This window comes from Podarcis muralis, chromosome 3, assembly GCF_964188315.1.
Source record: "Podarcis muralis chromosome 3, rPodMur119.hap1.1, whole genome shotgun sequence".
Taxonomy (NCBI): domain Eukaryota; kingdom Metazoa; phylum Chordata; class Lepidosauria; order Squamata; family Lacertidae; genus Podarcis; species Podarcis muralis.
The window spans coordinates 117,619,544-117,644,403 of NC_135657.1; the positions used below are offsets into that span (position 1 = coordinate 117,619,544).

General features: G+C 42.2%; 1 protein-coding gene across 2 annotated transcripts in view; it reads left to right on the plus strand.

The window, feature by feature from the left end:
* PKHD1 (PKHD1 ciliary IPT domain containing fibrocystin/polyductin) overlaps positions 1–24,860 on the plus strand; it is a 243,049-nt gene that overhangs the window by 128,667 nt on the left and 89,522 nt on the right. For both annotated transcript variants that reach the window (XM_077926565.1, XM_077926566.1), the window contains exons 43-49: positions 656–791; positions 1,982–2,228; positions 5,283–5,457; positions 6,920–7,115; positions 13,874–13,939; positions 15,231–15,365; positions 22,053–22,190. In XM_077926565.1, the coding sequence (XP_077782691.1) occupies positions 656–791; positions 1,982–2,228; positions 5,283–5,457; positions 6,920–7,115; positions 13,874–13,939; positions 15,231–15,365; positions 22,053–22,190 (1,093 nt within the window). The remainder of the gene's footprint in view (positions 1–655; positions 792–1,981; positions 2,229–5,282; positions 5,458–6,919; positions 7,116–13,873; positions 13,940–15,230; positions 15,366–22,052; positions 22,191–24,860) is intronic.

The window sequence follows — 24,860 nt, forward strand, 5'->3', positions numbered from 1 at the left end:
AGAGAACTGAGGCGTGAGAGAAGAGGACAGAAAGCAGAGAACATAGGCTCAAACATAGGATAATTGGGATAGGACCTGGGAGAGAGAGCTGAAAATCTGGGAGCCTTTCTGGACATGCAAATCACTGTGTCTAGTTCTGGGCACAACAATTTAAGAAGGTAGAAGGTGTGCAGAGGAGGGCGACCAAGATGATCAAGGGTCTGGAAACCAAGCCTTATGAGGAGTGGTTGAAGGAGCTGGGTATATTTAGCCCGGAAAAGAGGAGAGTGAGAGGAGATATGTTAGCCATCTTCAAATATCTCAAGGGCTGTCACATGGAAGATGGAGCGAGCTCATTTTCTCCTGCTCTGGAGAGAAGGACTCGAACCAATAGCTGCAAGTTACAAGGAAGGAGAGTACAACTAAACATCAAGAGAACTTTCTGGCAGTAAGAGGTGTGGATCAGACTTCCATGAGAGGTGGTGGACTCTCCTTCCTTGGGGGTTTTTAAGCAGAGGTCATAGAAGCTTTAGCTGAGATTCCTGAATTGCAGTGGGTTGGCCTAGATGACCCTTGGATCCCATCCATCTCTACGATTCTATGTTCCTATGAAATGAATAAAAGAAACCGCTGGAGCTGTATCACAATATAGTCTCTTTCTATATTATTGTTGCAGGATGGAACTTGTATGCAGGCAGGACTGAAAACTCCCAAAAGGCATGAACTATTGATTTCAAATACAACCTTTATGAATTTTGACATTCCCAATTGCACTGCAATCGCCACCTGTTCTGGTTGTTACCGAGGTCAAGGTAAGATAGGCTTTCTGTGCAAAAATAAAAATAAAAACAAAAATGTGGTGGTGGATTTAAATGTGGACTGTGCTGTGCCTGTGAACTGGTTTCCTTGTAGGGTCAAATAAATGACCACAGCAGGCAGGGAATTCATGCTGGTGGCAGTGGAGGTTTCCCTGCCAATGCAAATAGCAGCCTTGGAGGGGAGAGGATTCAACTCCCCCCCCCATCCCCTGTGTTTCTGATCCTGCATGAGCTCAACTGAATTGGCTTCATGCAATCAAGGTTGTGTCCAGTTTGACCCAAATGCAACTTCATAAAATAGGCAGAAAACATGGGGCAACAGAATAATGAGAAAAGGGATATGGAGTTGTACTATCTACAAAGTGTACTATCTACAGACTGACAGCCTGCACAAAGTCCTATTTCATGTTTGTTTATTTTACCCTAAAGAGGTACTATCTTCTGTGCCCAACCTCAAATAATCGTAAGACCTCAACATTTGATGAATGGGGCATAAGCAATGTCTTAAGATCCTGCCAATAATCCGGCTTTCTGAAATACTGTATATTTTATAAATGTTGTTATGACCATAAAAATAACATACACTCATAAACAGCATTAAAAGCTGACTATAAATAATTTGAACAACAACTATCCTTAAATGTATCATTTCAGCATGCTGTATTTCAATGAAACTGTTGCTTTAGGGAGAAATCCAACATGGCACGATAACAAATGTCTCATCAATGCAAGCATTTCAGACAGAACAACCCTTCTCTTTCCCCTCTATGGGCTGTTCTGGGGGGAGGGCTCTCCCAAACCCCTCCCAAGACAAATTGGGGGGCATGGGGGATGGAGAGAGGAGAAAGCCCCATTGCGTAAGCAGAAGTCCTTGTGCAGGCCGGGCATCCATGGACAGGATTCATTGGGCAAATCCCACCCTTAGTTTTGAGTAGGCAAAATTTCATTGTTAATGCCATGCTCCAAATACATTTATCTCTAGTTACCAACAGTGGATATGTCATAGATTTTCAGTATGAAGTAATACATGCCTTTAATAAACAAGTAAGCAATGATATATGAACGTATTCTTTCAATATCCCAAAATAATTCTGACCCCTCCCTGACTGAATCAGATTTCGTAGCTTATTCATCAGTTATTAGCAACGAGACCATATTTCTCTCTCCCTGTCCCTACTTTACAGGCGGATTTGCTGTGAGGTCTGAACAAGTGCTACTTCTAAATGCCCCAAATTGGATATCGTTCCCATTTCCTCATTGTGCGATTCTTAAAGATCTAGATGGCACAATCACAGGGCAAAGGGGGAGCTTTCTCCTCCCTTCTGTGGATACACTTCCAGATTCCTGCTTGCCAAGTGTCAATGCCAGTCAAGTTGCCAGTGGCAGTCTTTGTCATGGAAATGTTACTTTCCACCGTATGTCTATTGGCCTGTAAGTATTGTTCTTTTCTCAAGTTCTTCATATAGCATGGGAGCTCTCAGATGGGAGATTGGGGAAAGATGTGGACTGCTCTGTAGAGTATATGGCACATCGAGGTATGTATGCACATACACAAAAAACATCTCTTTCCCAAGACCAGGGGTCTGCAACCTTTAAGACAAAAAGAGCCACTTGGACCCGTTTCCGAAGGAAAAAAACTGGGAGCCGCAAAACCATTGCGACATTTAAAAAAAAATATAGACCTGCATGCGCGCCGCTGCCCTCCGATCTGACAGCGGGCGGGAAGGTGACGTTGGGACAGTGCACCGCCCCCATGCGACGTCACAGCCAGTACAGTGCCCACCACAGTGGGGAGTGTTGGGGCGCACAATGCGCCTCCTCCCCTCGCTAGTATCCGCCCCGGAGCCACGGCAAAGGTGTAAAAGACCAAATGCGGCTCCGGAGCCACGGGTTGCAGACCCCTGCCCAAGACTGACGTCCCCTGGAGTACCCAATTATGTGTTTACATGATTCCCATATGCGAACAAGTGCATCCTTGTTTAAGGGTTGCAAAAAGTGGTGTGGCTGGAGACAGAACTTTTTGCATGCAGGGCAGACGTTCTGCTGCCAAGCTCCAGCAGGCACTGCCTCAGACGTAGCTGAGCCTTACACAAAGTGAGAGTGAAGATGGAGCTACTAACTCTTGCTGGGCCCAGAACAGACATGGGCCTTGGCAAATGTCTCTGAAAACTGCTGGCAGCAGTCACATGCAGCAGGATCCAGTTTGGATTTGTATGTGCAAAACAGGTGTTCTCTGTGTAAAGTGCTCCTGGTGTATGTGCTCAGTGGAGGTGGGTGGAGGGCTAAAATTGTTGGGATGTGCCCAAGGGAATGGGGGCAATTGGCAGGCCCCCAGCTGTCTCCAGCCCACCGGCCAGTTGTCGGTCGAACTCCAGTCCTTGGTTCTGCATCAAAACTGTGACTCAGAGCTTCAGAAGCCTTTCAGAAGTTGAGCACGCAAGCCAACAGAGATAACAAACTCTTCGCGACGGAAGGGCAGACAGAGGCATATGTAAAGCATATTTACAAGCAGTTTATTCAGCATAGATCAGGACAAAGAAAACATGTCTGCTCTTCTTCATGTCCAAGCAAGAAGCAGCATAAAGCAAAAGCTATACACAAACGGAAGTTCCCAGCAAGCTGTGCTGGAATGTAAACAGACATGTGACATACAACAGCTCCACACATCTGTTTAGGTGGAACGGAACATCAATAGCCTAACAAAAATATCAGGTTAACTTGGTGAAACAATTGATTTCAGTATTGAGGTTCATATTATCAGCACTATTTTAAGACAGCCTTTTTTATTATTCCTGCTTCATTTTCTAGAGATGTACGATTACAGTAGATTATTTCACAAAGGTACCAAACGAAAAGCATTTAGAGCCAAGCGGTGTGTTTTTCCTTAATACAAAAAGGAGACTCAGAGAGAGAAACCCTTAGGATAAGTAAGCTAATGGTAAACATAAACAGGAGGCTTAATATTTATTCTACTCAGAGTTGCTGAATGGTTTAGCAAATCCTTTGTGGGCCGTTTACGCTCAACAGTTCTGCACAGTACACTTGAGCTAAATTACATAACAGTTTATACAACCATGATGGCAAATTGTAACCAAGGCTGTCAAGGTCCATCTATTAGTCATGCCAGATTTTTGCAGCATGCTGCTTCTTAACTGAAACTTACATGGATGTAAAAATTTGGTGTTGTCAATAAGTCATAAGTTGGTTTTGTTCTTAACAATTTTTGAGAGGTTCCTGACAGTTTGAGGCAGGGGTTAACTTCATCTTATGGCTGTTGCCTTTTCCTGGTTTCCTTTGCATAAAGACAAGATCAGTTCCTAGAGAGATTCCCTCCTCCCTTGGTAATGAAAGCTCTCTCCTCTTAATGATCCATGCAGACTCCCTCAGCTCCTCTGAATTACAAATACTCGTGCCCTACTCTGCTCCATTAACATTAAAGAGAGGTAGATTGGTGGCTATTTAGGGCACAGTGAAAATCACTGGCTATTTAGGGCAAATTAAAATGGTGCTAATTATGGTTGCAGGAATGCTCAATTATGTGGGCAATATAGTACCGGTAGTTCTATTTTGGTGCTAGCTTGACAGTGTATAAAAACAGAATCATTGTTTGGAAAGAGACTCTGATATCCATTTCCAGTTCACGGTTAACCTGCATGTTTTAAAGGGAGGGAGCATATTGTTGCCTTTTCAAGGATTAAACCAAGAGATTTATTTGGAGGCACTAAACAAGGGAGGCTGCACTGACTACATTTCTTTTTTTTTTCTATTTTCCTGAGGATACTCAGAGATGGACAAGAATTATACCGCAAATAATACTGTCAAATACTCTTGGTTTTGGGCAGTGAAACCACAGAAGTCTATTGACACTGAGCCTCAATTTTGGCTCCTTGTTTATCAGAAACACTGTCTAGAGCAGCCTTTCTCAACCTGTGGGTCCCCAGATGTTGTTGAACTACAACTCCCATCACCCCTAGCTAGTAAGGCCAGAGCTCAAGGCTGATGGGAGTTGTAGTCCAACAACATCTGGGGACCCACAGGTTGAGAACCACTTGTCTAGAGCATGAGCCATATGAGAAACTCCCTGCAACAGCAAGGAACTGGTAGTTCACAGAAGAGAGACTTTCAGTACATCAGAAGTGTGCTCTCTGAAATATATGATGCAAATATTGCACAGAAGACAGATTCTGGGAAATGGGAAGGATTACTGTATTTTTCTGTCTATAAGACACCCCCATGTAAAAGATGCCCCTATTTTTGGGGCAACAACCAATCGCCAGTCCACTCTCGGCACTATCCATATATAAGACGCCCCCTAATTTTTGACATTATTTTTTAGGGGAAAAACCTAGTCTTATACATGGAAAAATACGGTATCTATGTTTTATGCCATCTGAGCTGTCATTAGCCTAAGCCTTTGAAAGACAATGGTGAACTAACAAGCACTCTAAAATAACAGTAGCGTGACTATTCTTAATTGTTTTTCAGAAAGGCCCCGATCTGTCCTTATAATTTAAAAGTGACTGATAGTCGCAATAAGACAACCATGGTCAGTTATGTCTCTGACACTCTGTCAAATGCAAATGGCTGGATGGTTCTTCTTTTGGATCAGGAGACTTATAGTCTGTCATTCGACAACCCTCTGCTGAGTGAAAACTTGCAGGTAACACTTCCCTCCCCTTCATAAATCATATTGGTATATTTGTTAGGGGTGCACACTGCTCACAAAATTTGGTTTGCACTAAAATTGTAGGTAGGAATCCTGCCAAATTACAGACAAATAGATTCAGGGTCTTTTCTTTTCTAAGCACCATTAAAGTTTATTTTGGGCTGAGCTAAACAAAAAGGTATTTACTTTCCAGGTAAAAATCATTCCCTCTTACTGGAAGTTGGAGCTCCTTCACTATTGACAAGTCTATCTCCACCTCTCCATTTTGGTGTCTTAGACTAATAGAGTTGTAGATTTGGAAAGGACTCCAATGGCCATTGAGTGTAACCCCCTGCAATGCAGGATTCACAACTAAAGAATTCCTGACAGATGGCCATCCAACATCTGGTTAAAAACAGGTAGAGCTCTGGCCGCATCCCAAGGAATTCACAACCGGAGGTGCCGGTTCTGCGCATGCATGCAGTGCGGTTTAGCGCTTCTGTGCATGCGTGTGGCATGTAGAGTGCTTGTGTGTGTGCTGAAACCCGGAAAAATATTGCGGCATTCGCATCCTGAAATATACACAACCAGAGGTGTGCATATCTAGAGGTACCACTGTACTAGGATTGGAGTAGCTGCAAACAGCATGGTGGGGCTAAGTTAGTCATGTGTCCTCTGTGCACCTCTCTCCTTCCATTCTGGTTTGCTGCAGTATCATAGGTCAAGGGAGTGGCACAGTCCCACCATACTGTCCACTGCTGGATTGGAGAACATTGGTGAAACCATTCCCTTTGATGGTAACATAGACCTGTCAGTCACCACGGAGCTTTCCCTCTGCACGTTCTCTCCATTCTGCTGTTTTCTCCATCATCCTGCCCTCCTGCTAGGTTGTTAAGCTAAGATTAGAGGCATTGCTTTCACTTTTAGCAGACACTTGTTTTGATGTCTGGAATGTGAAGGTGCCACAAAATGCTTCTGGAGTCTTTGCTTCAAATTATGCCCACCTCATGAAGATCTTGCTCTGCCCCTGGCAAGCCCCAAAATGTCTCAATGCCCAAATCCAGTGCCCATTCCTGGTATTTATCTGTCTTATGAAGAGGGCAAATTTGTTGGTAGAGCAACATAAAAAGGCTGTGTGTATTTTCATTTTAACAATGAGAGGCATCCCATAGCTCAGGGGAAGGCAACCTAAGGCCCATGGGCCACACAGGGGTCGTTTAACCTGCCAACAGTGGGATCTCTGCTGGAGTGAACCAGCCCAGGTGAGGTAAACCTTGCTAACCCCTCCATAGCCAGTTCAGGGGGTGTTTGTGCAGACCATTGGGGTTAGGGAAGCCTATATGAAATCATTTAATAGTGGCACTATGGGTCTAGAGAATGTTCCTCATGTCTTCGATTCTTTCTGTTAAGCTCCAGACAAAATCTGGACACAAATATATTGTAAAAGTATGCATTTTTCTTATGTTTTACTCTTTAGTATATTGCTACGTTTGATAATTTCACAGCTGGGAATTATTTATTGCTGGAGCATGAAGTCCGATCATCCCACATCAATGTTACAGTGACCTGTGGTACACGGAAAGGATCGCCACTCCTGTCGTTACCTTCACATAAGCACAATAAAGGCTGTGACTGGTTTTTCAATTGGGAAAGAAGGAAGTTAACTTATTTAGGTAAGAACAAATGCATATTCCCCCCACTTTAAGGATTCCTCTGAAACTGGGAGTTTTCAACCAGCTTGCTCATTGAGGAGGAACAGCTGTACCCAAGCTCAGGTAGTGGTGAGGGATATCACACGTAACTCCTCATCCATGACACTCTCCATTTGAGACATCAGACCCCCCCCCCCAAAAAAATCATATCACTTCTCTCCTGCCACATAAAATGATATGATGATGATTTCCTGTGTGAAGTAAGTTAGGTGGGAGGAGTTACCCAGAGTCGTATAGGAGGACTCCTGAAAACACTGGATTAACAACCCCCCATCTATCTATCTATCTATCATCTCTATCTATCTATCATCTATCTATCATCTATCTATCTATCTATCATCTATCTATCTATCATCTATCTATCTATCTATCATCTATCTATCTATCTATCTATCTATCTATCTAATCTATCTATCTATCTATATATCATCTATCTATCTATCACAGGAGATGGAAGGACATGAGACATGAACATGAATACTAGGCAGTTCCCTGAGTCTCTTTCTCCAGTTTCCTTTTCTTTCTTTACCTAGGAAGTGCAGCTCTTTGCTCTAGGCTCTTTCGTATCAAGATTTTTCTGATCTCTCACCTGCCATTATTCAGTTATTTTCTCTAGATCGACAGCTCTCCATTTTCCTCCTCAGTTAAATTAAAAATCTTGTTTCCTGACTCTGATCTCCCACCACCACCGCCAGTAAGACTAAACTTATTGGGATGATGAGATTGATGGACAGCCACCTGAAGGTCTTAGCAGAAGGGGCCACTACCACTCTCCTGTGGCGTACAACGCAGAGCACGTCACTCAACTTCATTTGGAAAACGTGCATCTGAACACTCCGCCCACAACTTGATACCTGTATTGGGGACTCTTGGGGCAGAAGGGGCACACAAATGGACTCTGCATTTAGAAAACCTGTGAGACAAATTCTGGGTGAGGGCAGGCAGCAATGGTTATCTTGGATTCCTACATCTACCTTTGTGGGACTGTGTCATTTTGGGCTGAAGACTTGATTGATATTCCCTTCCCAGTCCTTCAAGAGTCACAAATGTCTCAACCAGAACAACTAAAGGCCTGGAGGTGCTGCTTTTTTCAGAAGACACAAAAATAAACATTGTTCAGACCACTGTTAGTCATTTGGAGCTCCTGTTGCCCCTTGCTGTTGGAAGTGGGTTTGCCCAGCATCTCCCTGCAGCTTGTGCAATTTCTAGACTTCCCCCAACTGATTAAGGAAGCCCTGATAACCAACCTTACCAAGCAACTGGCCATTGTTCAACATACTAAGAAATAAGTGTGGAACTCTAAAGAAGGCCCATAAGGTGGAAGCTTTGCCCCTGAGGGCTGCTTCCATGCCCTAAGTTTTTGCCCATTCTTCACTTTTGTAGGTAGAAGATCTCTTGGTGCACAAAGTGGGGGAGGGGGAGGCTCAGAGGGTACTCTTCACCCTCCCCAGCTGTATGATGGGGATCTCTTTGGGGGGCGGCTGGTTTGTGCGCCCCTCTCCATTAAGCACCCAGGACTGTGGGCCCTCTAGCAACCCCATGCTACCCAGTGGTCAGGTAATGCTTGGACACCAGTCTCCCACCTATCCACAAACAAGAAATCTGTACTATCCAGCTGGTAGCATTTGAACTTGTTCTTTGGACATGAAAGACCATCTGACGCCTTTGGTCACATGTTGGGACTTAGTACATGAAACCCTAGGAAGGAGTAGTCAGTGTCTGGCTCTCCAACTTTAGATCTTTGGGCCCCTTCCCTGGACTAAGCAATGGGAGCTTTTGTTTCCACATACCCCAGCACCCCAAAACCATTTCACATTAGCCACTGTTTAGATTTCTTGACTTCTGCCAGTAAGGATATACCAACTTTTTGGCTTCACAGAACTTCTTTAGGGCAGAAAGGTTGAGAAGGGTTTGTGTTTTTTCTTTTTTTCGCTTTGTTTCTGTTTTTTTTTTGCAATGTCCTGTAGGAAATCAGCATTGTCGCATTGCTGGTCTTGGCCTTTTGAGCCTTCAACGAAGAAAGAGGGCAGTTTTGTGTTTTAATCCCTGGAGTTCCCCTTGTTACGATATTAGAAACTGGCTTTATTTTTAAGTTACATTAATGGTCTGAAATAATTAGTCAACTAATTAATCCCGTTTACAAGCTTTGTAGGATTCTTCAGCTGCCAGTCACATCCAAGCCCGGGGCTCTCTGTTTAGTGTCTGCTCTCATGTTCATGTGACTTAGTCTCCATGGCTACAGGCTGCATCTGCTGACACCCCATACACTATTTACTGCTTAATTAAGAATTTCACGCTCAGCCCTTATCTGCCACAAAGAACAAGAACACGCTGTTAGGAAATTCCAAATTTAGGCCACTGCATAAGGAAAGCCTTTATTGTAGGCCTGACTCTGTGGAGCCTCTTTAACGATCCTCTTGGCAACTGAGCTGCCACCTTTCAATCAAAAATCATTAAATGGGGCAGAGATAATGAGCATGTAGCATATCAAAAGGAGGATGCTTGCTTGGGCTGAAGAGGAAAAGCTGTAAGAGCCTATAAGCAGCCACCACTTCAAAGGAAGAGGAGGTTGCTCCGTCAGCAGGACCCATAAAGCATCATTTGTTCCTGTTTGACTTATGTAAAAGGTCTGGCATGTTAGAGCCCCGTCTTGCAGACGTGGGTCCCCCGCCCTTTCGGTGCTCGTGTGTCAGCAGTTAGGCAGCTGGGCTCAAACCGTATCAGCCAGAGCATATAATCACTTGACTCTGCCCCAACAATGGACACTTGTAGGGGGTGGTCGAGGGGAGGTCCGTGCAACAATGGGAACACAATTATTGCAGCTGCTAGGGAGGGCTATAATTCTTCTTAGAGAAGCGAAAGGGACCTTGTAGAGGTGGTGGTGGTGGTGGGGAACCTGGGTGTATTATTAATAACCAGACTTTTGGAAGTACTTTCCGATGTCAGTGGGGTTCCAGCAGCTGCTCTTGTCCTGGCCTTCTCTAATAATTGTACATTCTGTTAGGGGTCAACTTACTTTTGACCCTCTCCTTTTGTGCCGGTTAAAAGCCTTTTAGAGTGAATTGTTGGAGAGTGGCAGGAGTGCATTAAACCCAAAATTTAATGTCAATAAATACATATCAGATGCCAGCTCATTCACTGGCGTGCTCCTAAATTCACACACTCTTTTTCTTGCTTCAGTCTGAATGACACAGTTGAAAGAAAATACATTGTGATTCAGAAAGCTGAACATCTGAAGGAAGCCATCCTGGAGTGCAGCAGGGGCTGCTTATACTCTATATTATCCCACCCTGATGTGCTCTGGGAAGGACAGTGCGCCTTCTCAAGTTTGACATGTCAGGACAAAGTGGAAACAAAACCCAAATTGATATCAGAAGCAAGCTGACTAACTTCACTCATTGTGCACTGATCTGTTGTTGTGTAAGTCCGCCTTAACCAAGCCACACTAAACAAAAAACAAAAAACATTACACAGTTATGAATAAACCACAAAAAGAGTTTCCTGACATGCAGAGTTTTCAGAGAACATTCTTCAAAGCTCTCAATTAAGAAAGTGTTCATTAGCCCCCCCCCCCATCTGTGGGACGGCACTGGGATGGAAGCTTCAGTGTTGGAGTCTGAATGTTCTCACTTTTATAGCTGTAATGTCAGATATTCAAGCTATTTTACGTATATGTTGTCAAGGCATTCTTGTGAACTGGTGTATTAGCCTACTTTATAAATCGCAGGGGCAGCAGGACACGTCTTTCAAGGTGCCTTTTCACAAGCATGTAAAGTGGGATGGGGATGCATGATTTAAAGTGCACACTGAACAGGAAGACAGCCCCACAAATTTGCTTTTCCCTTAGAGCCCAGTAGAGGGACCAGTAGTTCAACAGGCAGAGCAGCAAGAGGGGTAGAGTCCCTATCTCACATCCCCTTTGGGGGCTTTAACATGATTTGTTTATTTGTAGAAGAATCTCTATGCTGCCAACTCATGTAAAATATCAAGGTAGTGTGTAATAGATATACAATAAAACAGGAAAGACCATAAAAGCAATACCAAAATAAAATAAAATAAAATAATTGCAGCTCACCCCTGCCTTAAAAATGACTAGATCAGTCCTGCATCTACACAGACATGAGACTGCTGTTATCTTCTGTAGTTTGGGTGTGAGATGATGATGAAGAAGAGGAATTTGGACTTGATATCCCGCCTTTCACCCCCCTTAAGGAGTCTCAAAGCAGCTAACAATCTCCTTTCCCTTCCTCCCCCACAACAAACACTCTGTGAGGTGAGTGGGGCTGAGAGACTTCAGAGAAGTAAAAATTAATCTATTAATGGTTTACTTGGTTAGATTTGGTAGAAACTCATTTTGTTTCTTTGAGGTCTTAGTGTGTGTTATCCTGGTTGCATTCTCTCAATAAGCTTGTTATAGATTACCTGAACATGAAACGCTACATAAACCATTGACAGTTTCTTGGATTTGGCAATGATTTCTAAAAGCTTTCAATGTTATTTTTTCATGTGATATATGTTGAACCACTTAATGTTGAATAGAATAGTCTGGCTTGCTGTTTATGTGTGTCTGTTGTGGTCATTTATCCAAGTTTTAGCTTTTTCTAATAACCACAGGCAAAGTTTTCTGTCACCACATAGTTGATGAACATATTGCTCCACCTATGCATCAACTCCTAGCTAGAAGAGGGGGGAATGGTTGGGAAAGCTGAATTAAAGGAAGACTTTTTAAAATAATAATAATAATAATAATAATAATAATAATAATAATAATAATAATACATCAGCCAGGTGTCCAACAAAGCCCAAAATCAGAGAGAAAACTGATGGTACTTGTTACCCACTCCTTTATTTGGTTTTTACATCTGGGCCCCAGGGTTGTATTTTGTGAAGAGGCACTCGAATTTTGCATTGGGATCCTTTGTTTATTTGCCTAGATGACAGTGTGGAGTATATACAACTGTTCTATGAACTTCCATTGCCTGAGGACCTTATGATGTTGCACAGCCAGTATAGCGTAGTGTCTAGATGCTAAGACTTGTTTCAGGGAGGCCAAGGTTCAAATCCTCCCTTAGCAGCAAAGTTGACTGGATGACCTTAAACCTGCTGGCTGTCCCTCGGGCTAACCTGCTTCAGGCTATTGTGAGGATAAAAATGAGAGTTAAATCACACATGGGAGGAAACATGGGGCAGGGGGAAATGTAGTAAATAAAAGAAGTTGATCCCACAGTGTTGATTGTTTTTAGTTTGGTTTTTATTGCAATATATTTGGCTACAGAGAGATGGATTTGGAACATGGCTGCACACCAGCAGTTTAGCAATGGAAGAAGATCCATAGGGAGACAATGGAACAGGCTAAAACTGAGGTTTCCAATAAATATCTGGTGCATCAGATAATTGCTGTGTGGTGCCTTGAGTGTAGGAGATCCTATCTTAAAATGGAGGTCTGCCTAGTGATATGTCCTTAGGTAAAGGTAAAGGGACCCCTGACCATTAGGTCCAGTCGTGGCCGACTCTGGGGTTGCGGCGCTCATCATGCTTTACTGGTCGAGGGAGCCGGCGTACAGCTTCCGGGTCATGTGGCCAGCATGACTAAGCCGCTTCTGGAGAACCAGAGCGACGCCGTTTACCTTCCCGCCGGAGCGGTACCTATTTATCTACTTGCACTTTGACGTGCTTTCAAACTGCTAGGTTGGCAGGAGCAGGGACCGAGCAACAGGAGCTCAGCCCGTCGCGGGGATTCAAACTGCCGATCTTCTGATTGGAAAGTCCTAGGCTCTGTGGTTTAACCCACAGCACCACCCGTGTCCCTGATAAAAAGGTAAAGGTAAAGGTACCCCTGCCCGTACGGGCCAGTCGTGTCCGACTCTGGGGTTGCGCGCCCATCTCGCTTAAGAGGCCGGGGGCCAGCGCTGTCCAAAGACACTTCCTGGTCATGTGGCCAGCGTGACAAGCTGCATCTGGCGAGCCAGCGCAGCACACGGAAACGCCGTTTACCTTCCCGCTAGTAAGCGGTCCCTATTTATCTACTTGCACCCGGGGGTGCTTTCGAACTGCTAGGTTGGCAGGCGCTGGGACCGAGCAATGGGAGTGCACCCCGCTGCGGGGATTCGAACTGCTGACCTGACAATCGGCAAGTCCTAGGCGCTGAGGTTTTACCCACAGCATCACCCGCGTCCCTGATACAACTGTATAATTCTGTAATTATTCAGTAATGATTTCATTTTATCTTCCAAGAGCCTTCAGCTGGAGATACCTTTATATTTTAATAAATAAGATAAATTATGTGCTTTTCACTGTCTGTCTCTGGTAAATACAGTTTCTCAGAGGACAGAATTGGTCACTGAAATCTAAAAATGCATTGATTAAATAGTCTGGAATGTAGTTGAACAAAAAAGTTGAACATTTTCCGCTAAATTTCTACTGCAAATGGAGGGCTAATAGAGTTACCTTGGAGCAACAGGGACCAGAGGGTGAAATTTTCTCTTTCCTTTTGGTTGTTTGTACTTGAATTTAATTGTTTATTTAATGCATATGTCTACGGTTGAACAAAAAAATCAGAGGTGAGGAATCCATGGATTATTTTAATTGGTTGTGAAATGCCTTCAGTAACTGAGAAGCTTGGCAAAGTTTACAACTGGAAATTATCGTAGAATAATATTTTAGCCTACTTTAATTTGTTTGTCAGTTTTATCTGTAAACTGTTGGCTTCTGAAATTTAGTTACAGGTCAAGGCCCAATCCAAGTGGCATTCCAAGCAGAAGTTACAGTCCCTTTACCAGTGCCCGGTATGTGTTGAAGGTGTGGGATTATTAAGACCACTAAAAATGTTTATCTGCAATGCTTCTGTGGGCTAATGTCTGTACTTGGGTAATTTTTTTTAAAAAAAAGAATAATGGTGCCTTCTTTAACTTCAGACTATTTTAAAGATAATTATTCCAGTGCATTAGGCTTCAAGTGCACACGGAAACACATTTTTGTGCACATGAGTCTTTCTGTACAGAGTAATTTTGAAAGGAGAAAAGTCTACTTTCCACCACCCAGGATATTTAAAATTGACCTGTAAGCTGCTCTTGGCTGAAGATTGAAGTAAGAATGCTTTTTTAGGTTGACATCTCTGACACCCCAACACTACTCCTGCCCTTCTCTAACAGGCACTCAGTGAAATCAGAGCTGTTTAGGAAGGCAAATCATAGAATTGTTTAGGAAGGCAAATCATAGAAGGGACCACAAGAATAATCTACAGTAGTCCAAACCCCTGCAATGCAGGAATCTTTTGCCCAACAAGCCTGAGATTGAGGCTGGATCTATACTGATTTGGAAAACTCTATTTTTAAAAATGCTATATAAAAAAGCTCTCATTGCAATTTTTCATTGGGACAGATCACAGTTCTACAGCGCTATCTGGTATCACATGTTTATAACACATAGATAACATTTTAATCAGTCCAGTGTGGCTGAGTCCTAAGTCTCATCCTCCAAACTGAGCTATCCCACCTTATAGGGTTGGGGCCAGACTGACGAAAAAGAGGAAAAAGCAATGTTGTGTTGTGCTACATTTTTGATGAAATGACAAATTAGTAAAAATCATTACATTTTGAAAAAACTAAACTAAAAATAATGAGTATATTTGTGCTTTTTAACAAAATGAAAATCTCTCTTAATTTGTTTTCAATTTTCGCAGTTAAAGATCTTCTGATCTTTAAGACCACATTGGAAAATTGAAGTATTTTCCTTGCTGTTAAGATGGAGTGATTGGGAAAGTAGTCATGCGTGCATGTGGGTGTGTTATTTTTTTTCTTCAAATGCTGTGATTTTGTTGGTCGGTGGGAAGTATCTGTTTTGGTTGTGAATATGTGTCCATGAGAAACATAAATCTGTGATTAACTCTTTTTGTGCTGTTATGAATGGTATGTATTAAATGCTTGGATAGTTGAAACCAATATCTAAGCTTGGTAATGGAATTGAATACTGTCAGTGATCAGTTTTGATAGGAATGAGCATCTTTATTCACACACCTTGGCTATGCTTATAAGGTACTAAAGAGACACTGTTTATAGTAATTTGCCTTGCTTCTAGATCCAATTCCTCCTCCTCCTCCACCACCTCTTCTGAGATGGTCACTTTCTGAGTCTTGGGATGGTGTGACAAAGGGCTGGGGTGGCTACAATAAGAGCATACCATCAACTGGTCAAGACGTCATCATTTTGCCTGGTAAGTAGAAAAGGTCTGATGTGAAAGTTAGTCTTGCATAAGGAGAAAAATCATAGAAGCATGGGAGAAATAAATAAATACACAGAAAAGCTGGGTCAGGTTGCCCAGAGGCATTCTGAAGCCTGCTTGATTTTATCCTGGTTTGCCTGTAGTACATGTAAAAAAAACCTCTAGAGGGTCTTATTAGACCATAAGCTTAACAGTGTGATGCAGCAGCAAAAGAGGCTAATATTCTAGGCTACATCAACAGAGATACAGTGTCCTGATCAAGGGAGGTAATAGTCCTACTCTATTCTGCCTTGATCAGACCACACTTGGAGTACTGTGTCCAGTTCTGGGTGCCACAATTTAAGAAGGATATTGACAAGCTGGAATGTGTGCAGGAGGGCAGCTAGGATGATCAAGGGTCTGGAAACCAAGCCTTATGAGGCGTGCTTGAAGGAGCTGGGTATGTTTAGTCTGGATAATGATAAAAAATAATCACCATAAATTTATTATTTGTACCCTGCCCATCTGACTGGCTTGCCCCAGGCTCTCTAGGTGGCTTCCAAAAAATATAATAAAACATCAAACATTAAATGCTTCCCTATACAGGAAGTGGGTGACGCTGTGGGTTAAACCACAGAGCCTAGGGCTTGCCGATCAGAAGGTTGGCGGTTCGAATCCCTGCGACGGGGTGAGCTCCCATTGCTTGGTCCCAGCTCCTGTCAACCTAGTAGTTTGAAAGCACGTCAAAGTGCAAGTAGATAAATAGGTACCGCTCCGGCGGGAAGGTAAACGGTGTTTCCGTGCGCTGCTCTGGTTCGCCAGAAGTGGCTTAGTCATGCTGGCCACATGACCTGGAAGCTGTACGCCCGCTCCCTCGGCCAATAAAGTGAGATGAGCGCCGCAACCCCAGAGTCGGTCACGACTGGACCTAATGGTCATGGGTCCCTTTACCCATACAGGGCTGCCTTCAGATGTTTTCTTAAAGCTGTATAGTGATTTATCTCCTTGACATCTGATGGGAGGGCATTCCACAAGGTGGGTACCACTATCAATAAGAATTTGAGAGGAGACATGATAGACACCTTCGAATTGCTAAAGGGCTCTCACATGGAAGATGGAACAATGGATTCAAGTTATGAGAAAGGAGATTCTGACTCAACATTAGGAAAACCTTTCTGATGGTAAGAACCCTTTGACAGTGGAACAGACTCCCTCGGAAAGTGGTGGACTCTTTCTCCTTGGAAATTTTTAAAGCAAAGGTTGCCTGGCCATCTGTCATGGATGCTTTAGTTGAGATTCCTGCATTTCAAGGGCTTGTCTATATGACCCCTACAGCCCCCTCAGGAGCCCTTCCAACTCTGTGATTCTGTGACCCTTAGATTTAACTGTTTATTTGTCATCTCCACATACTTGGTCATGTTTTCTTGCCTCCCATGACAAGCATACCCCTCTCTCTACATACATAAATACATATATACACGTTTTCTCAGGACATAATGCCTGCAATTTAATCACTGGCATTTTAGTTACAGCCCTAATAGGTAAGCAAAATTATGCCACAGCTATTCCTAATAACCTTCTATGGGTTATGCTGATAAATGAATCCACAATTTCTCATTTTTCATATTCCAAAAGAGAATAGGGCTTTGGTTCATTTAAGATAGGGTGGAGGAACTTGTGTGTTGAAGTAAGAGTAGCGAAATCGCAGCTAAGAAGCTCAAATCATATATATGAGTGACACCCTTCTTTGGGAACTAAACAAATACCCAGAATTAACATTCAAAAACTTTACTTGCAGAAAATTATAGTTATAGATAAATTAAAACATAATATTTGCAGGCACATGCTTATCCAAGCATGGACCTACAGTCTCTTCTTCTAACTTCCAAATAACTGTATTTTCCTCTCTTTCCAGAGCTCAGCACTCAGCCTTCTCTATCTCTGTTAAGCCATGCCTTAAAGCTCCTATGAGATATTTCCACTTTTTCCCATCCTTCAACTTTGCTTTCTTTCAGGCAGAGAAGAAGCACTCCAATACTCTATTCAACTTAGCAGTGTTCACAGTGGATTCTAAAACACAGCCATCTTGCTTCACATAAAATGGAGCTCTCCTTCATTAGATACCTCCCATATGACCAACGTTATCCAATCACATGAGAACTACTAGAGAACTTGCTAGAATTCAGTTACCAACCAATCAAATTTAAACACATAGTAATACATACAAGCATTTAGAATTTCAGTGAATTAAACTACCATACTTAACATTGTGGCTTTCCACAGGTCAGGCCCCAACATTCATCAGTCCCAGCCAGCATGACCAATGATGGGGGATGATGGGAGTTGCAGTCCAACAATATTGGGAGGACTATAAATTTCCTCACTTCCACCTCTGATCTAAGAATGCAAAAATGGAAACACTCTGGGGGTGCCCTCTAAAGAGATTAATATGGATGAAGCCCTCTTTCTTTCAGAACAGTCACCAGAAAGAGGGTCACTGACTTCCTTGCTTTAGTCAATGTCTCCAAAACAAATTATTCCCAGACCTCAGAATCACACCTGGAGGATCTTCCTTTTGGAAGTTTAGTCCTGAGCTCTTCTGAATAAACCTAATTTTAAAAGGCTTAAAAAAGCAACACTAACATGGACTGAATAGTGAAACCAAAGCAAAATAGATAATTGGCAAATAGAAACAAGACAAGTGTACTGCTTAAAAGTTAAGTCATTCATGCTTTAGAACATGCATATTTTTTTTTCATTCTGTAGCCCTCTGGTAAAAATATTTGTAACCCTTTCCTCATACCATGAGCATAAAATGAAGATTTTAATATCTAAGATCATGGTAAGATATCAGATATTAAAATCTTCATTTTATACTCTGCAGTTCTTTCAAGCCACATTCTAATCTTCTTTTTGGATGTGTGTTGCCTGACTCCTTTAATTTTCTTTGTAGCTGATCTCTCTCTCTTAAATTACTCTTTTCTTAAGAATTCCTCACGTTTCCTTTTCTTGACTGTGTGCTTGCGTAAAAAATTCTGTTTTCCACGCCAGGAGTCAAAACAATAACCATAGACAAGCCTAACATGTGCCAGAGTGCTTCTTATGTGAGGTGCAGAAATTAGGGATGCGTTAATTTAGGCCATGCATGAACACAGGCTTCGCTCTAGACAAAATGCAGTAGCTCTCCTTTCTGCTTTCACATTTGTATGCAAAGTTCAAATGAAATGCACCCCTAATACTGTGTGCGAGAGAAAAGCATGTTATAATTTCTAGCAATGGTATGTTGTATAGATATGATATCATGTAGCCTGCGGCAGTTTTGTTTTTTAGTGGTGGAATCTGCTCTGTTGTTAGTGGGCTTTTTTTTTTATTCTTTCTGATTCTGATTTGCTTTGAAGTTTTTCTGTTTGAAGAGATGAATGCTGGAGCCCTGTATCTCATGTAATAATGCTTCCGTTGTTCCTGATTTCCACTTGGTGGTATATTTATGGCATTTTCTAGTGCAAGAGTCTTGATCAAAGGGATTTTGTGTCATTACTTGAATCATTAGCAAGTTTTGTTTTATGCCAGAGCTGTGACATTACTGAACTTTTTGCTAGACAAAAAACATGCATGCATGAATGGTGTATCAATTTAGATATTAGAGTGGTATCCTTCTTCGTTATGTATTAGCATTTGCTGATTAAGTGGTGTAGAGTGGATGGAGAGAAAAGAGATGAGTCACACGTGACCTTTCCCCCCAAGGTTTATAGGACCTAAAGTATGCAATATTTGGCCCCAAGTTATTTAAAGCTACAAATAGATGTATGTTGCAAGATGTGAATAAGACGCTTCAGTTTTTTTTCCATTTCCTAAAGGAGTGTGGAAAGAGCTTAGCTCTACAACAGAGCCCTCTGCTGTTCTGTTGAATATATTTCTGCATCACTCCAACACCACATAAAATAGAGTGGTTGTGGTTTCACCATTCTGGTTATGTCCCTTAGTTGTTGTTGTTGATGATGATGATCAGATTCATTCATTCATTCACCAGCAGAACTATTTTTGTGCATGACGAGTTAACAATAAACAAATCTGTGTTGCTGATGTAGGGTCACATTCAAGCAGCAGTGATTATATAGGAAGTTAGTACTTTTTTTTTTTAAGGCTCAGTTATTTCTAAGGATATGTGGCTTAGCAAATAAGTAACAGAGAACTAGATGAAGTATACACTCTAGGATGACACGGACTATGTTATGCATGCACTTACTGACTTGGATCTTAAGTTTTTATTCTGTAAATGCAAGCTCCTTCTGTTCAGTGAGGGGAAAAAATAGGATTTAAGCTAATGTCTTATAAAATTGCTCGCTTAAGACTAGTTCCCCCAAATTAATTTAGCTACAATGGCTTTCCTTCCTATGCTTCTGTGTACTATTGTGACACTGTATTATTTTCTGATTTCCAAGTCAATTTGTGCAAGGTATCTTCTGTATTATGTCAACTTACTGAATTTTATCCAGTGGTTGGTTTGTGCTAGCATGAAATTATTCCGCTCGTGGCATTTGCTTTCCACCAGGACTGCAGCTCTTTGTGCCAGCTCCTCCAGAGTTCCTGGGGGCTCTTCAAATCTCAAGAGCAGCTTGAGGGAGGGTAGGAGGGGACACATGGAAATCTGGTACCTTGCCTTGCATAAGCAGGAGTGCTTTCTGTTAATACATTTGGTAAGAACCTATGCAAATCAACAGTAAAGAAAGAATGATCAATGTTGCTATGCTTCACTCTTTTAATGAGGTGTCGGCATGAATGTGGTCTGGGCAATTGCCATTGTAAGGGTCTAGTGGGAGTTATTTGAGGTGGGAAGAGCAGTAACCCCCTCTTAGGAAGTTGCTGTACTTCTGAGGTATTGGTTCTAATACTGAAGGCGTCTGAGGATGCCCTGGAAGTGTTTCCCCATTCCAATGTACTACACCAACCCCATAGTTTTGTGGTCACCTAGATCAGTTGTTCTCACACTTTCTTCCTTCAGGGAAATCTTTCAGCACTAACTTGTCTACCAATAAACCCGCTTGTGCTGCTGAGATTAGGGAGCGCGTTCTAGGACGCACACAATGAGTTGGTGTGGAACTTTTCTTAAAGACCAATTGGGTCTCACTTTATTGTCCCACGCAAACGGAGAGTGTGCTCCAGATAACAGCAACATGCTGCTGTGGTTGCACATCCTGGGGAAATAGCTATTTCTCAGAGAAACATCTGCAATTGTCAGTCTTCTCATTGAGGAGTCTTGGATAAACTTCCCCAAGAGTTTCCCTGTCAATAGTCTGAAAATCACTAATCTGTGTCTTTAGAATGGAGGGTTAAATGTATTTTGAATATTTGAAATTATGCCCCGAGGTTAGAAATGGTCTCCTTTTAAAGCAAAAAACAATTTCTATGTTGTTTTTCTGAGTGCAACATAGAAAAATCTTGCTTTATAAAAAGGAAGTTTGAATTATTTGTTAATAAAGTAACAGTAGATGACATAGATAGAGTTCACCCAAATGACCTTTCTGTCATTCAAACTGCAGCTATGGGTACTTGGCCATTCTGCCTCCATTCATAATCTACTTGACCTCTGCTTCTTTTGTTTATTTATAGCACAAGGAGAGAAAAGAGGCCTTCTATTCACTTTGGAGCCATCTGTTTTCAACTGTTTGTTTGACTAGTAACTTGACCTGATGATAATGTGGTGTCTGAATGACAAAACAGATTGATTTGTTGTGTAACTTTTTCATCCTTCGGAGCTCAGTGGCAGGCAATGTGGAAGAAGCACAGGCAGCCCATCTGAAGCATGAAGACCAATCCTTTTGCTTTGTGTCTCTTAAAAAAATAAGTTAATTCCCTTAAGCTGCATTCACAAGCAAGTGTTTCACTGAATTTCTTTGCTGACTGGGAGAAAGAGATCAAGGGAGAATTTTCATGTGTTTATTTACAGACTAATTAAATTAGGCCTGTTATTTTAGTAGCAGCAGGAGCTAATGATACAGTAGTATGTTGAGATTCTGAATGCAGTATGCATTTTTTGAAAGCCTCTTAATCATGGTCCAGGTATCTTTGTGTGTGTGTGTATGTGTGTGTAAATGTTTGCTGCTTTTCTCTAGCAACTTAACACCAACCTACTGCAATGCCAGCACACTGAAGTACTGTTAAACCAATTAGTTTCGCTAGGAGAGATTAAAGTGTGCATGAAGTCTGGATTGAAAATACAGACAATCACTTGCCATGAGCCTGAGAACAATGAAGAGGCTGTTGTGTGTGATTTGAGGAAGGAAGTGAGCGTGTTGGTGAGAGGGGTAGCCATCACAGATACACCGTGGTATCCTATGCACAGAGTGAGAAGGAAAAGCCAGAACCTGCCCACTTCCCTTTTAAAGTCACAGAGCAACAGCAAGCGGCATTGTTGTTCCTCTTTGGGTCAGTGTTCCATTAAAATGTATGCCACCCCCCCATTACTCTTCCGCATTCTCATGGAAGGTAGGTCATTATTTGAACAGTATTAGTGGCTGCTCCAGAAAGCACCTCGTATCAGACCGTGAAGATCTTCTCTCTTTTCTTGGTGTCGTGTTATACGTCCTTTCATTTCAAATTTGAAGACTGTTGGAGGCAGAGTGCTTCCTTAAGTGTTTATATTGGATTGAAACCACAGGCATTACAGACTTCTCTCTCCCTTTCCTCCCTCTTTCTCAGGCCGAAGCATCTTTGTGGATACAACCCTTCCTCGTGTCCGAGGCCTCTATATCCAGGGCACACTGGAATTCCCATCAAATTCCAGCAATGCACTTAGCGCAGCCTGTATTGTGATTGCTGGCGGTGAGCTGAGAGTGGGTAAGTGAAGAAGAAAAATAAGCAGCAGGAAATCTGCATGCTGGGTGCTGGTCAAGGACAAACAACACATCTACACATCCCCACTGCTGTTACTGATAATAACACCAGCAGCAGGAATATACTTTCATGGGGCTGGCGGGGATACCAAAAACACTGAGTGGCTGATCCATGTCCAGGAGCTATTAGCCATATAAATTGAGATTATAAGGACTCTTTGTGTTGCATTTTTTTCTCTTTGAACATGAGTAGCATTCCTGAAGGAATATTGCAGTATGTTATCCATTATTTCCTAATTCATCATCATCCCAAGTGTGATTGAGCCCATTGCATTGAGCCCATTCATTCACAATGAAGACAACTAATTAATTATATGCGATATACAAGTCATTTTCCATAATTCATTACATCGTAAGCTTTACAAATCAGGCTGTTTTAGTTACTTACAGGGATCCTTGCCATTTTAATACTGCTGTGTTGGTCACTCTTTGACCTTTTTCAAAATTGCTTTTTTAGGAACTTTGTAGGGGGAATTTGAGTAATTGGGTACTTGAGGAAGGCAACCTGCAACTTTTTTCTGGTGAATCTCAAGGGGTCCATCTAGTTAATATGGCTTTGGGAAAATGGAAACATTTTAGAATTCATTTTTGTCTTGGGAATAAAATAACGGTTTAAGAGTTAGTGAGGAGGGTAAGTCCAAAGATGGATATTCTTAATAGTTGATAACTAGCAGTGGCCATGGTCCATAGATCCACAGGATCCATGAAAGCTTATGCCAAAATAAGTCTGTAAGGTACAAGAAGAGTCTTTGTCGGATGTGTTCCCATGAGATTCAGCCAGCTTGGCAAAAGTCCTCCTCTTCCCAGAATTGCCAGACCATAAATGTTCTCAGCCCTAAAAATGCAATCCTTTCTTGTATTGATTGTATCAGATCCAATGCTGCTTCTTTGGATACAGAACTTTGAAGAACATGGAGACTTTTCTCTCTTTTTTTACATACAAAAGTTTCTGGAAGCACTTTCTCTTTATGAATTTCCAAGCCCATCTCATGCTTTTCAAAGATCCTGAATCAGAGTTAGGCAGGGCAGATTTTTATCACTTAGAGAGGAAATGAAAAAGCCATAGCCAGCATGAAGAATTGAATTAATAATAGACAACACTTAGTTTAATAGCTATGTTGGGCTTTGCTCTTTGTTCTGCCCAACAATAGAAGAAGACGCCACAGCCTCTATGGTAGGGAAACATACGAGACTCAGATTCTGCACTGATGCAAACTGGAAATGCAGGTGAAAACATGGCAGTGCCTTTCCAGAAAGGTAATTGTGTGCTCAGCATAGAGACCCAGACCAGAGCCACAAGCCTAGAGAAAGAGACACTTGGAAGTGAATTTCTTCCTCAGCGTAGTTGGAATTCCAGATGTGGTTTATTTGAAGATAATGAGCATGCTGTGGATTCTTTTAAGGACATCACAATTATTTTATCAAGCACAAGTTTTGTGACTTTCTCAATGGCATCTGACCAAAAGTGGAACTGCTGAGCTACTATTCTTGGATCCCCTTTGAACCTTCTATTCATTTGGCTATATAAGATTCCCCCCTTATGCTCACATTAATTGTCTCCTCTGCTCTCTCCTATCATACTCATCCACCATCAGTTTTATCTCCTCCAGACTCTCACTACTCACTGTTTAGGCGCAATCATCTCCATTTGGTCTGCAAGGCCATTTGGGATAAGCCACTTGCATCCATACTACAAGTGTCATGCAGCCAAGGGTGGGCTTTGCCAAAAGGGTGGAACTTGAGCAGCTTCCAAAACAGCTGACAACCAACCGATGGTTGGGAGCCTTTGAAGGGCTGCACAAAGCAGGAACCCAGCGCTGCATAGGATTCCCCCTCTCCACATTGGCTGATGTGAAGGTTATCCTCCTTGGTCCAGGTGTCCCCCCCCCCCTTTGTTTCAGCAGCTGAGGGTGGGAATAGCCTTGCTTTTAGCAATGTCCTGCTGCTTCTAGTGCTTTGAAGCCTCAACTTTGGGACTTCAGAGCACCAAATCCTTTGACATCATTTGTGATGACGGGAAATTAACAGGTTGGCCTTGCCCACCTGTCAAATTTGGAGTGTGAGGCAGATCCTAATAAGAATCTGCACAAGGACCAAAAAGATTTCCCAACTCCTGGATTAGGGAATCACTGTACTAGGGGGAGTAGTCGTCCCCAGCTGAGAACTGCATGGGAGCCTAGTGCTTGAAGAGGTACCAGTCCTTCAGGATGGCTGTGTCTACTCTTTAGTTATTGAGTGGATTTCTTTGCCTCTTAGGGGCCTGCTAGAAGCCTTTTTGTTCAGACATGCCTACCCAGGCATGTAATTTAAACATGCAATTTGACTACATATAATAGTTTCAGAATTGCTGGTTTTATTTATAGTTTGATTTAAAATTATGTCAATTGGTTCTTAACATTTGCTTTTATTGGTATTTTTAATATTTCAGAATGTTCTTTGCAAACAGCTCAGAGGATTTCTGCCAATTGAACAATATATAAACTTTGTGGGTTTTTTGTTTTTAAAACTTCACCCACCCTTCATTGGTAGATTACTGGCAGAAGAGGGAAAAAGGTTTTGTCTATGTCAGTCAGAACTACTCATGCAAGTTTGCTAGATGTGGAAGATTTTTCTG